The sequence below is a fragment of the Thamnophis elegans genome, chromosome Z (assembly GCF_009769535.1).
Source record: "Thamnophis elegans isolate rThaEle1 chromosome Z, rThaEle1.pri, whole genome shotgun sequence".
Taxonomy (NCBI): domain Eukaryota; kingdom Metazoa; phylum Chordata; class Lepidosauria; order Squamata; family Colubridae; genus Thamnophis; species Thamnophis elegans.
In genome coordinates, this window is record NC_045558.1 from 120,934,822 (window position 1) to 120,947,400 (window position 12,579).

The window sequence follows — 12,579 nt, forward strand, 5'->3', positions numbered from 1 at the left end:
TAATATATATACACACACATTTTCCAAACATTAAAATCGCAATTATACTTTTACAGCTTTCTGTTATCGGTATTTCTTTTTTCTGATTTTGGGTTTTCCATTTTCCATCCTATTATTTTATACATATTCTTCTTTGTTTACTTTTTCATTTTTACAATATATACATCTATATACAATAGGATATATTCCATCTCTGCTTTCTAAATATATGCCGTCTCTTTTCATTGTGTTTTCTATGTGTTCCTTATGCATCGATTTTACATCTCTTTTTGAGTCAGTTATACCACCCGTTCCATGTCTGTAGTTCTCTGTTTCCTCTCTATGTCTTAGTTCTATTGTTAGTTTGTCCATTTCTGAGCATTCTAACACCTTTTTTTATCATTTCTGCATTTGATGGAATGGTTTTTAGTTTCCAGCTTTGGGCATATGAAATTCTGGCAGCAGTGATTATATGAAGCATTAAATGTTGGATATCCTTACTAATATTTTTTATTATTATTCCTAGAAGAAACAGCTCAGGGTTCATGTCAATTTTTTGTTCTTTTATTTCTTCTAACCATTTTTTAACTTTGGTCCAGAATTCTTTGGCTTTTGGACACATCCACCACATACGATAGAAGGTTCCCTGTTGATGGTTACATTTCCAACATTTTGGAGATCTATTTGGGAACATTTTGGTCAATCTGGCCGGAGGTAAATGCCACCTATAAAACATTTTGTAAATGTTTTCCTTATAGGATGCCGACATTGTCAATTTATAATTTTTTCCCCATACTTTTTCCTAGTGCTCCAATTCAATATTATACCCAAAGTTTTTAGTCCAAATTATCATTGTTTCCTTCATGGTTTCCTCCTCCATTTTGAATTTTAAAAGACAATTGTATGTTTTTGTAATCATTTTTCTTCTGTTCCTGTTACTATTTTGTCCAATTCTTTTGTTGTGCTTCCTGCTTTCTAGCCCAATGCCTTAATCACTAGAACAGGGATAGGCAAGGACGGCCCCTTTACAACCTATGGACTTCAAGTCCCAGAATTCCTGCGCTACCCATGCTCAAGAACATCTATAAAATTCCAAAGTAACTTCTCTTTAGCAAGCTTTGAATAATGTTTCCATGTTAAAAGTTGACTCAGCCTTCCATTCTTCCGAGGTGGGTAAAATGAGGACCCAGACTGTTGTGGGCAATAGGCTGACTCTGTAAACCATTCAGAGAGGGTCGTAAAGCACTGTGAAGTGGTATATAAGTCTAAGTGCTATTGCTATTAAACCTAGGACTAGAAAGCAAAATGAGTGAGGATACATGCAAACTTATCTTGGAAACTTTTTGAACCAGCTGGGGACTTTATGAGGGCATTTTCTATGATACATATATTAATAACTTTATTTGTTTCCTTATTTGCAAAGGCTTCTATACCACTAAATTCCCATGGGCTATAAGAGAGATAAAGACCACCACAAGGATAATAAAAATAATTCCAACATATAAAAACCCCCAGACCATTTTATGAGAAGAGGTCAATCCTTAATGTGCTCAAAATGGCCTCCCTATCAGTCAGACCTTTATGGCCCTTCAGAAGCCAAAAAAATTGGAGAAGGGCTGAATCTCTTGGGAAAGCTCACCCCCAAAGTGCTTGTAGAAAGAGACCCTTGTCCCAAAGAAGAGACCCTCAGCAATCCCTCTCTTTCTAATCTCATTGGGTGGGCAGATTCAATCCCAGGAGATCTTGTATGCTTCTAGGTCCTGGGACATGAATGGTCATACAGGTGACAACCAGTCTGGAAGCTCATTGACAGTCAATGCAACTCCTGGAGTGGCTGTGACAATGGGTAGATTTCAATGTGCTCATAGCTACACAAACAGGTTCAAACCAGGGGTGAAATCCGGCAGGTTCCCACAGGTTCTGGAGAATCAGTAGTGGAAATTTTGAGTTGTTCAGAGAACCGGCAAATACCACCTCTGGCTGGCCCCAGAATGGGGTGGGAATGGATATTTTGCAGTATCCTCCCCCTGCCACGCCCACCAAGCCACGCCCACAGAACTGGTAGTAAAAAATTAGAATTCCACCACTGGTTCAAGCTATAAGTTTAAGTTCCTGTTGATATTTTCCTCCTCCAATCTCCATCTAAGCTTCCAGGACCTTCTTTGAAAATTCACCAAGAATCAGAGTAGATTTATGTTTACATCCCTGAAACAGACATAGTTTTCCACCAGCTGCTGAGCTGTTTTTGTATTAACTCCCACCCTTCCTATGTACCTGAGTATCTTGCAGATGGGATTCAACACTAGCCAGATCCTTGGCAAGCTTTATTGTCTTGGATTCTGTACTTCCCAAGGTACCAGAGACTCCATCGAGCTCATTCTGATTACAGGAGATAAAAATCCCAGGCAGAAAAGAAAAACAACAACAACAATGGAAAAGTTAAAATGTTATCAAAGAACATCAAATTATCAAATTCTCACAAATGAAAAGCTAAGATTAAAGGCAGAGCTTCATATAACATTCATTCAACCAAACATACAAGGACATGTTATCTGGCTCAGAAGATGACATTTTGAGAAAGTCGTCTTTGAAGCATGAACATTTCTAGTTTTCCTGTGGTTCTGCAGAAAAAATCAAACTAACCATGATTGATGAAGACTCAGAAAGCAGAGAAGACAGTGGCCATAGCTTTCAGACAGGGCCATGTCGGGGATGCTCCCTGGGTGCCCTTTTCCCCCCACTGTCTGCCATTCACTTGCTCCCTAGTTGGTCAGTTTGCTCCCAACATTTCTGTGCTCATCCTCAAATGTCTCTCATTACACATCGATCAGCATTTCCTCGATCATCTCTTAAGCAAAAATTATGCAAAGCGAAAAAAATATCCTTGCATAATGAAACCTAAACATAGAATTCTGTGGGTTGCATGGCAGACAATCAACAAGGCACAGAAGAACATCTAGAGACATATCAGAGCCTTAACTAAAACTAGGAAGATGATTCCCATGGCAACATTCTGCAACTCAGTGACCTCCATATCCTGGTTCGGTTCCTTTAGTTGTCAGTTGGAATGGTCAAGCTGGAGATTGAGCCAAGGGTCCAAGGATCTAGAACAGTGATGGCTAACCTTTTTGTCATTGTGCGCTGAAAGCACACATACCCTTAATGCAATGTGTGTGCGACACACATACCCCGTGCCACTTCTCCTTGCGCATGCATACACTCCCCCTGTGCGCATGCATGCACAATCCCTTCCCATGCCCCATTTTGGTCCTAGTAGGCCTTCCTGCAGCCTCCTGGGACCAAAAATGGGCTGGGGGGGGGACACGCTGCCCCCCCATGTTCCCCCTGCACATGCATCTTTCACATGTGCCTTGCCCTTCCCCCCATGCACAGCAGAGACCCAAAAATCAGCCGGCCGGTAAGAGGCACACGCACATGCGCAGTGGAGCTGAGCTGGGACGACAGCTCATGTGCCTGCAGAGAGGGCTCTGTGTGCCACCTATGGCACGTATGCCATAGGTTTGCCATCACAGATCTAGGAAGTGCTTGGTGGATACAAATATTTTGGAGCAGAAGATAGCCATTCAAAATTCAGGTGGGGTTTTTTTTTTTTCACGGACTCACTCATGTGTGGCCTTACACACCTGCAGCTTCACCAGCCTGTCAGTGAGCTCAGATTTGACTCTTTCACTTTCAGCTGCCCGGAGTTGCAGTTCCTGGACTTGACTCTCCAGCTTCTTGCGCCGCTGTTCAGATTCCAGCCTGGCTCCTTGCAAGATCTTCACTTCCTTCTGCATCTCCACATTTTCCCCTTCCAGAGCTTGCTTTGCCTTCTCCAGGGTAGTTTTGAACTAGGGAGATAAGAGAAGTAATTGCTGTGAGACATTTCTCTCCTCTCCTGCTCTCTGGCACTACAATTTGTATTTCTTGGAGTAAACCCCACCCTGGGTCTGACTTTCCAAATGGCACACTTTGGATTCTGAGTAAGTTTCAAATTGCATTTCCACACTTCACAAGCAATCCTTGATTTACAACTATTCATTAAGTGACCACTCCAAGTTATAAATAGCACTGAAAAATGTGACTTATGACTGTAATTCACATCTACAGGAGCCATGGTTAGAGTGCAGTACTGCAGGCTACTCCTGCTGGCTGCTGGCTGCCAGAAATTCGGCGGTTCAAATCTCACTGGCTCCAGATTGACTCATCCTCCCATCTTTCTGAGGCTGGTAAAATGGGGGAGCCAGATTGTTGGGGGTAATAGACTTGATTCTGTAAACCGTTTAGAGAGGGCTGTAAAGTACTGTGAAGCGGTACATAAATCTAAGTGTTATTCCTACTGCTACAACCATTGCAGGATCCCCATGGTCAACTGGTCAAAATTTGGATGCTTGACAATCGGCATGTATTTAGGATGGCTGCAGTGCCTTGGGATCATGTGACAACCGTCTGACAAGCAAAGTCAATGGGGAAGTCCGATTCACTTAACAACTGTTTGTTACTAACGTAACACCTGCAGTGGTTCACTATGGCAAGAAAGTTTATAAAATGGGGTAAAACTTACAACAACGGTCTTGCTTAGCAACATAAATTTTGGTTCAACTGTGATCATAAGTGGAGGACTACCTGTACAAAATTACTAGGGTTCTACATTTAGGCAGTAAATGGAGTAGTTGAGTTTGTACTATCGGAACTACCAAAGCTAAACCCATCAACTCCTCAGATCTTCCTTCCTCACTTCATTCCAGTACACCTAGCGGGCTCCGCTTCCGGCAACATACCCGTCGCGACTGCTCCAGCTGCTCTGACAGCTCCTCCAGGGCACTGGTGTGGCGCTGGCGCATGTCTACCACCTGTGCTTCGTGTGCCTTGATCTCCTCCTCAATGGTCTTCTTGAGTTCTGTCACCTCTAGCTCTCGTTTCGACCTGAGGGAGGAAGAGGACGGATAGATTAGCAAGGGGAGACAACCTGCTTCCATGGCACTTGTGGACTTATTGGTGGGGAACAAGGGTATTTTCTACACCCAGGTGCAGCAAGGTGTGAGTGAGGTAGACTCCTCTGGCCGAGCCCATCTGTTACCGTAGCTCCTGCTGTGCGGCTGTGGAATCCAGGGTGTCCTCCAGTTCCGTCTTCAGAGCTTCCAGCTCCTCCCCAAAGTCACGACGTTGTTTCTCCGCTTTGGCACGGGCCATCTTCTCCGTCTCTAGGTCCTCCTGCAGTTCTGATATTTGTGCTTGGAGCTCACGCAGAGACTTGAGCACAGCGTTCTTCTGGGATGATTCTTCCTCCACTCTGCATGGTGAGTAAGAATGGTCAGAGAGACACGTCAAGGGGGCCAAAAGACTTGGGAAATGGGGGATCCAGGGAGAAGGAGGGCACAGTCCAAAGACCCCCTCTCCTCCATAGTCAGAACACCAGAAGTTCCTCAGGGAGAAGCCAAGTATTGGAGGGCAAGTGTTTAGTGCTAGAGTTCAAACAATACATTTCATAATTGTCTGTTTCTCTGATAATCAAGAGCTTTCATCTTTTTTTGATCCAGAGCACTGTTTCTCATCCTGACAACTGTATGACATGTGGACTTTAACGCCCAGATTTCCCCAGTCAGGTGACTGGCTGGGGAATTCTGGGAGTTAAAGTTCACACAACTTAAAAGTTGCCAATGTTGAAAAATACCGCTCCAGAGAATTCCAATCTTTGACAACATTAAGTCCTCCGTCTAACCTACATTGAAAATTATCTTCAGAAATTTTGTTTTTTCTAGAGTCAGTTTGGTAAAAATAAGCCATTTTTCCTTTTTTTCGCAATTTTCCATATCAGGGAACATCAAAAGTAAGAAGTATTGGAGCTTCAATATGAGCCCCTGTGGATTTTGTAGAGGATAAGAAGAGGCTACCACAGCTAGGAAGAAAGAGAAAAAGGGTATTGTAACTATCAAACACCGCATAGTTTGCCAAGATCAAAGAAAGCAAGACTTACAAAGATTTCATGTATCTTTAATGCTAGTCCTGGTGTGAATATCGAATCTTGGAAACTTCAAAAGAATTTATGAAGAATTTACAGTTTATAAAGAATTTATTGAGGCACACATTCCTTGAATGACTTGAAATATTACTTTCTGAGTTTCTTCCCAAGTTGCCATTTATAAAATAAGCTATCAATAAGCTCCTGCCTTTAAAAAAAAATGCTTGTTACTAATTTCCCTTTTGGCACATTCTCAACCTTCCCACAATCTCTCACAATTGCTTAGATCAATGTTTTTCAAAGTTGGCAACTTTAAGATATGTGGACTTCAACTCTTCCCCAGCTGGAATGCTGGAAGATAAAATCCACAGATCTTAGTTATCTTTTTTTTTTTGAAACCCACTGTTTTAGATATGCATCTGAGACAAGGTTCAGCTTGGAATTTTTCTAATTTTCTCCTCTCCACAAATTTCCTATATGGAAATATTCTTCAGACTCTTGGTTTAATTAATTCACTTTCATAATCTTGATATCATGTTGTTCCCTTCTGCATTGGCCCAGAACTCCAGGAACTACCAATGAGGAGAATGCAGGAAGATTCTCAAATAGATGCACTAGTCAGGCCCAGAACCGATGAAACACCCTTTACTATATAATTAATTGTTGCACCACTGGTGAATTGAAGATATAAGGACCTTTGAACTAGATCACAATTGCATGGAGAAAAAGGAATAAAAGAGTCAGTTCAGTGTAATGGTTAAGGTGCTGGCCTAGAAACCAGGAGACTGGGAATTCTAGTCCCACCATAAGCATGAGAGGCGGCTAGCTGATTTGGGCCAGGTACTGCCTCTCACCCAGTCCATTTCACTGGGTTGTTGTAGTGGGGAAAATGGGAGGGAAGAATATTAGGTATGTTAATCACCTTGAGGTACATATAAAAAAGGGAGCATAACATCTAAGAATAATAATTTATAACAAGTGCCAATTGTTACTGTTTAGATTTAGTACCCACTGCTATAAAACTAAATTAAGCAAGTTATATACCGCATTTTTTGGAGTATAAGACGCACCGGAGTATAAGACACACCAAGGTTTTGAAGAGGCAATTTTTTTAAAAAGGTCGGTAGGTAGATAGAGGGAGAGAGAGGGAGAGAGAGAGAAATACAGTAGGTAGGTAGGGAGAGAGAGTAGGTAGGTAGGTAGGTAGGTAGAGGGATAGCGAGAGAGAGAGAAATACAGTAGGTAGGTAGGGAGAGAGAGAGAGGGTAGGTAGGTAGGTAGAGGGAGGGAGGGAGAGAGAGAGAGAGAGAGAGAGAGAGAGAGAGAGAACTACAGTAGGTAGTTAGGGAGAGTGAGTAGGTAGGTAGATGTTTCTAGGTGCATTTATCCATGTGCTGGAGAAGGAAATTGCTGACAACCTGCAGCACCTAAGACTTGTTTCTGCTGGCACAGCACTTGATCAATATAATTCTCATCAATCACTTTAACTAAAGAGCTTTCCGAAAGGAAAAAAAAAGTTTTTGCACTCTGCAAACCTCCCCAAAATGGCCTGTTTTTTGCAAAAACAGGCCCATTATTTTTCAAATAAAAGGCATGAATAGCCTTGGTGGGGGGCTTGCAGAGTGCTCCTGGGGGCGTGCCCCCCAAATGAGCAAAAAATGGCTCGTTTTTCATGAAAACAGACCTGTTTTTTGTCAAAAGAAATTGCATGCATAGCCTTATGGAGGCTTATAGAGTGCTCCTGGGGGCTGGGGGGGGTGGTAAAAAGCCAATTTTCTGTTCATTTCTGCCCTTCCAACCCCCAGGAAAGCCTCCATAAGGCTATGCACAGTCATTTTGGTGAAGGGGCAGGGCTTCAGGATGCAAAAGCTGTATTCGATGTATAAGATGCACCCAGATTTTCAACCTCTTTTTTGAGCAAAAAAGGTGCATCTTATACTCGAAAAATACGGTAGTTAATTTCCAAAAATACACTCTATTTTCTGTAATACGAGGTTGTACATTATATACAGTGATAATCTTACTGCTGTCAACAAAGTTTTGTTGATGGTTACTATGAGAATTCACATAATTGTACAATCTCTTCTGGCCGCACAGAAAAAAAATCTCAATATATTCAATACAATTGCTTGAATGAGTTTCTCTTTTTGGAAGTATACAGATTTAAAGGGAAATCTGGATGGGGTTCCCCTTCCTTCTCTTTCTCCACTCCATCTCCCTTGCAAATTGCTTCTTCAAAAGCCATTCACGTATATTCCAAATGACGTGAATGTTACTGCATCTATTTTGGTCCTTAGGCTTGAGATGTGCCTTCTGGATATTTATAGCTTGGCTCGAACAAAGCCCTGCATTGATTTCATCTAACAGAAGCTACAAAAAGCACATTAAATTGTTATCAGCATGTCACATATTTCAAATGGAAAAAAGAGGTCCTTGTGGGGCAGTGTTTCCCAAGTTTGGACCTGTGTGGACTTCAACTCCTAGCAAAGCTGGCTGATGTGATGATTCTTCGATACCTTTCTAGATGTCACCACGGAAGAGGATGAACTAGTTCCAGGCACACCTAGAGGGGAATTTGTCAATGGCTCCAAGCAGCCATCTAAGGGGGATTTGGGTGATGTACAGCTGCAGCAGGACAGCCCTGGGGCTTCAGGTGGAGAAAGCACGCAACAGCAGCCAGTCAGTGATGAGGAAGAGGAACTGTCTTCTGTACCTGACTCAAGAACAGGTAGGGCAGAGAAAAGGCAGGAGCAGAGAAGGTCAGTCAGATTACTCGCAAGGAGGAAGCCTCGCCCTTCTTGATGGACTGCACCAGAAGATGGCTATTTAGCACAGCAGACAGAGGAAGCGATGCTGGGAATGATGTGTTCATTTCCTATCTGTGTGTTTTCTGGTCATTGAGGTTCTTGCCTAGCTTTGGATTGACACCATGCCTTGACTTGGATCATGCCTTGTGAACTCTGGACTTTTTTTGCCTCATGAATCTTTTTGTGTTGTGGGTTTAATTTTGCCTGGTGGGTTTATTTTGATTGGGAAACTTTCAAGGGCCTTATGGACTCATTGGCTATTCCTCTGTTGATTGATCTGGTTGTGGCTGGACTTAATTGGGGTAGTTCTAGGTTTTTTGGTGAAGGGAGTTGCTGGAGAATATTAATAAAATCACCAAACTACAGTTATGTGTGTCTGTGGAGATTCTCAGTCATCCAAGTCGTGGTTGTCCCAAAGGTGCTTTTTTTTCAAGAAGCAACTGGAACTTTCTGGTTTTTCTTTGAAGATGAAGTTTTGCTTCTCATCCAAGAAGCTTCTTCAGCTCTGACTGGATGGTTAAGATCCTTCCGTTCCCCACCGTCTAATCAGAGCTGAAGAAGCTTCTTGGATGAGAAGCAAAACTTCATCTTCAAACAAAAACCAGAAAGTCCAGTTGCCTCTTGGTACAGGTGTGGTGTGTGTGTGTGTGTGTGTGTGTGTGTGTGTGTGTGTGTGTGTGTGTGTAAGAGCAAAAGCGAGAGAGCAGGAGCTGGGGAATTGAAGTCCACACATCCCAAAATGACTAAGATTGGGAAAGAGTTGTATGGAATCTCTGGGTTGCTTCACTGTGTGTTTTTTTTCTCCAAGAGAAACATGCTCACCTGGCCAAAGCTGCCTGCAGTTCAGCCTCCTTCTTCGCCAGTGCTTGGCGGAGCTCCTCCAGCTGCTGTTGCAGCTCCACCACCTGTTCCTGCAGGTCGCCTGCCTCCCCGTCCAGCTTTCGTTTCAGCTTCTCCAGCTCCTGGCGGCCTTTTTCTTCCTTCTTGAGCCGATCTGGAAGGATGCGAAGAAAGAGAAATGGGAAAAATCAGATAAGAGAAAGGGCTCACTGTATTTTGGTTCAGGATCACCTGCCTAGGAACATTAAATGGGTCAAAGCATTGTCTACCTGGGCCCAGAATTGCTCTATCTCAATGGGAAATGGCCCCTCTAGGATCCCATTCTCTATCTGCCTACCACAGATACTCTAATCTAGAACTAAACTAGGAATACTTTACATGCAAGTCATGAGATGCTGGCTTAGATGCCAAGGGATGAGGAACGGGCAACGTCCACTTTACCAGACCAAAGATCCATACTAAATATGATCTGGGTAGCTGATCACCGCAGCCTGCTCTGTTCTCTGGCATACCTTCCATGTCGGCGATGACAGCTTCATATTTATTGCGCAATTTGCTCAGGCTCTTCACCTTCTCTTCCTCTTCTGCCATGTGAGAAGAGAACTCCGATAGGCGTTCTTCCATCAGCTTCCTCTCCTAGTGTAGGAAATAACCAGAAAGAGACGAGAATGAGTTTTCCAGTTGGGTACCATCATGCATCCTATTGGTCAATGTCCAGGCTCTTTATTGGTCTCCAGCTTCTTGAATGCAGCTTTCATCTCCCTTGCAGGGTTTTCAACAGCTCTACAGAAGATTTACCCACTGGCTATCATATCTAGCAATTATGACAATTGTAGTCTATCATGTTTGAAGGTGCACAAGAGTTAAGGAATTTGTTGTCTCCAGGGGCATGCCACTCTGCCCTAGCAGTAACGGTTTAAGGTTCAGGCACTTTAAAGATTGCTTCCTCCAATATCATCCCACTCCTGATTTCAGATCAGCTTGGAAAACATGTCTATGGTCCCACTGGTAGTCTGGTTCATAACACAATGGCCTGGAGCAGGACCTTCTCATGGTAGTACTCCAGTTATGGTATTTTCTTCCAGAGAGATGTTCATGAGATGATCTTCTCTCATAAAGCGATTGAAAATAATCTTGTTTGTCCAAATGCTCACCTAGGCAGCACTAACTAACCAACTCTTTCCGATCTAGGACAGTTAAATAGGGATACTCTTTGTTAGCACTTGGAATGAGTGGCCATCAAGAAATTCCAAAGATATAGGTCAGCTTGGGAAGTTAAAAAAAATAAATCCCAGAAGGTGCTCATGGCAATCCATCTCTTCATATTGCCAAGGATATGACACAGATGTGCCCATGAAGCCATCAGGAGCTGAGCTCAACCAAAGGAGACCTTCTTTCATTTATGCTTTAGGTCAGGGGTTGGCAACCTTAAACACTCAAAGCGCCACAAAGCTCATAACCGGAAGCCGCCCGTTCAATTCTGGAGCCAACTTGAAGTCCGCTTCCCCCACCATAGAGTTTCCTAGAGTAGTGTCCTTTTTCCTCTACCTGCCCTAACCAAAAGCCCTATCAATTGTCGAGCCGACCGGCGACAGGGAGCCGCAACAGAGGGATGAAAGAGCCACATGCAGCTCCAGAGCCACAGGTTGCCAACCCCTGGTTTAGGCATTTAGAGGTTAAGAATTATTCTAGGCCCAGACTGCCTTTAATTTTGTCATTGGTTTATTTTGTTTTGCTTACTTTGTGAAAAAAAACCACAAATCTATTTTTTTAATGTCTTTATATACCCTTGTGGGTTTTTTAAAAGGTTTTTGCCACCTTCTTTTGTAAATTGCTCTGAGATTCTTCTAGGAGTGAAAGCAGAAGCAAAATAAAATAGAAATAAATAAACAAGCGAACAGCACCGGTAAATTACCTACCTTTTCTAGCACAACTAGTTTGGATGACCAAAGATAGACCTCATATTTAATGAGGAGAGCCCACATAACAAAAAGCACGCTCCAACACGTATGCATTTCCCTTCATGGCAAAATGGAACATCCACACTCACTTTATGCAACTTTGAATTTTGGTCTTCGAGCACCAGCAGATCCTCTTCCATCTTTTTCAGCTTGGCTTCTGTGCTGACTTTCTCCAGTTGCAGCTTTTGCCGAGCAGCCTCTTCTTCCTCCAGTTGCTCTTCAAGGTCCTAAGGAACAATGAGATACCCAAGAGGTGGGGGGGGGGTGTCAAAGGGATGGTGACGCTTATGAACCCAGTCCTGAGTTTTTCTAGATAAACAGCAAGCTTAGTAGATCTTTCTAAACTCGTGGTGGTATATTTATTCCATGGGAGAGCTAGAATCACATTGGGTTACTGCCTCCTCTCAATGGACGACCTCCAAATGTGTTTGACTTACATTTTAAAAATCATCCGGCCAACATAGTTATTAGCCGAGGGTTGTTAGAGTTTAGTACAACATACATTTGGAAAGCTGGATTAGAGTATAGGACAAGATCTGGTTCAAATGCTTAGTCCTAAATTCAGTGGGTAATTATGAAACAGTCTTTCTGTCTAACCTCACAGCTCTTGTGAAGATATAGCAGATAAGCTATGAACTTCACCATGTGCTTTGAGAGAAAATGTCATTAATAGCCTACAAAGCTTATCTAAACAAATACTTTTTGCCACTTTCTCAGAAAGATTTTAGATTTTAGATTTTATTTATTATTTATAGGCCGCCCTTTTCCCTGAGGGGACTCAGGGCGGCTTACAATTCATAGGAGGGGGAGTGCAAGACAAAACATAAGACAATACGTGAGTAAAAATAGAAATAAAATAATAAAACACAACATTCATTCAACATTCGGGTGGGGCGGATTAAAATCTTTATCCCCAGGCCTGACGGGATAGCCAGATCTTAAGGGCTGTGCGGAAGGTCTGGACGGTGGTGAGGGTACGAATCTCCACGGGGAGATCGTTCCAAAGGGTCGGAGCTGCTACTGAGAAGGC

At 42.8% G+C, this 12,579-nt stretch overlaps 1 protein-coding gene across 2 annotated transcripts in view; it reads right to left on the reverse strand.

Moving 5' to 3' along the window:
* The window catches only part of LOC116522181 (myosin-10-like), a 90,028-nt gene that overhangs the window by 21,827 nt on the left and 55,622 nt on the right, over nucleotides 1–12,579 (reverse strand). For both annotated transcript variants that reach the window (XM_032236926.1, XM_032236925.1), the window contains 7 exons: nucleotides 11,639–11,776; nucleotides 10,101–10,224; nucleotides 9,571–9,742; nucleotides 5,060–5,272; nucleotides 4,761–4,905; nucleotides 3,624–3,830; nucleotides 2,254–2,358 (listed from right to left, as the gene is read on the reverse strand). In XM_032236926.1, coding sequence (XP_032092817.1) covers nucleotides 2,254–2,358; nucleotides 3,624–3,830; nucleotides 4,761–4,905; nucleotides 5,060–5,272; nucleotides 9,571–9,742; nucleotides 10,101–10,224; nucleotides 11,639–11,776 — 1,104 coding nt within the window. The remainder of the gene's footprint in view (nucleotides 1–2,253; nucleotides 2,359–3,623; nucleotides 3,831–4,760; nucleotides 4,906–5,059; nucleotides 5,273–9,570; nucleotides 9,743–10,100; nucleotides 10,225–11,638; nucleotides 11,777–12,579) is intronic.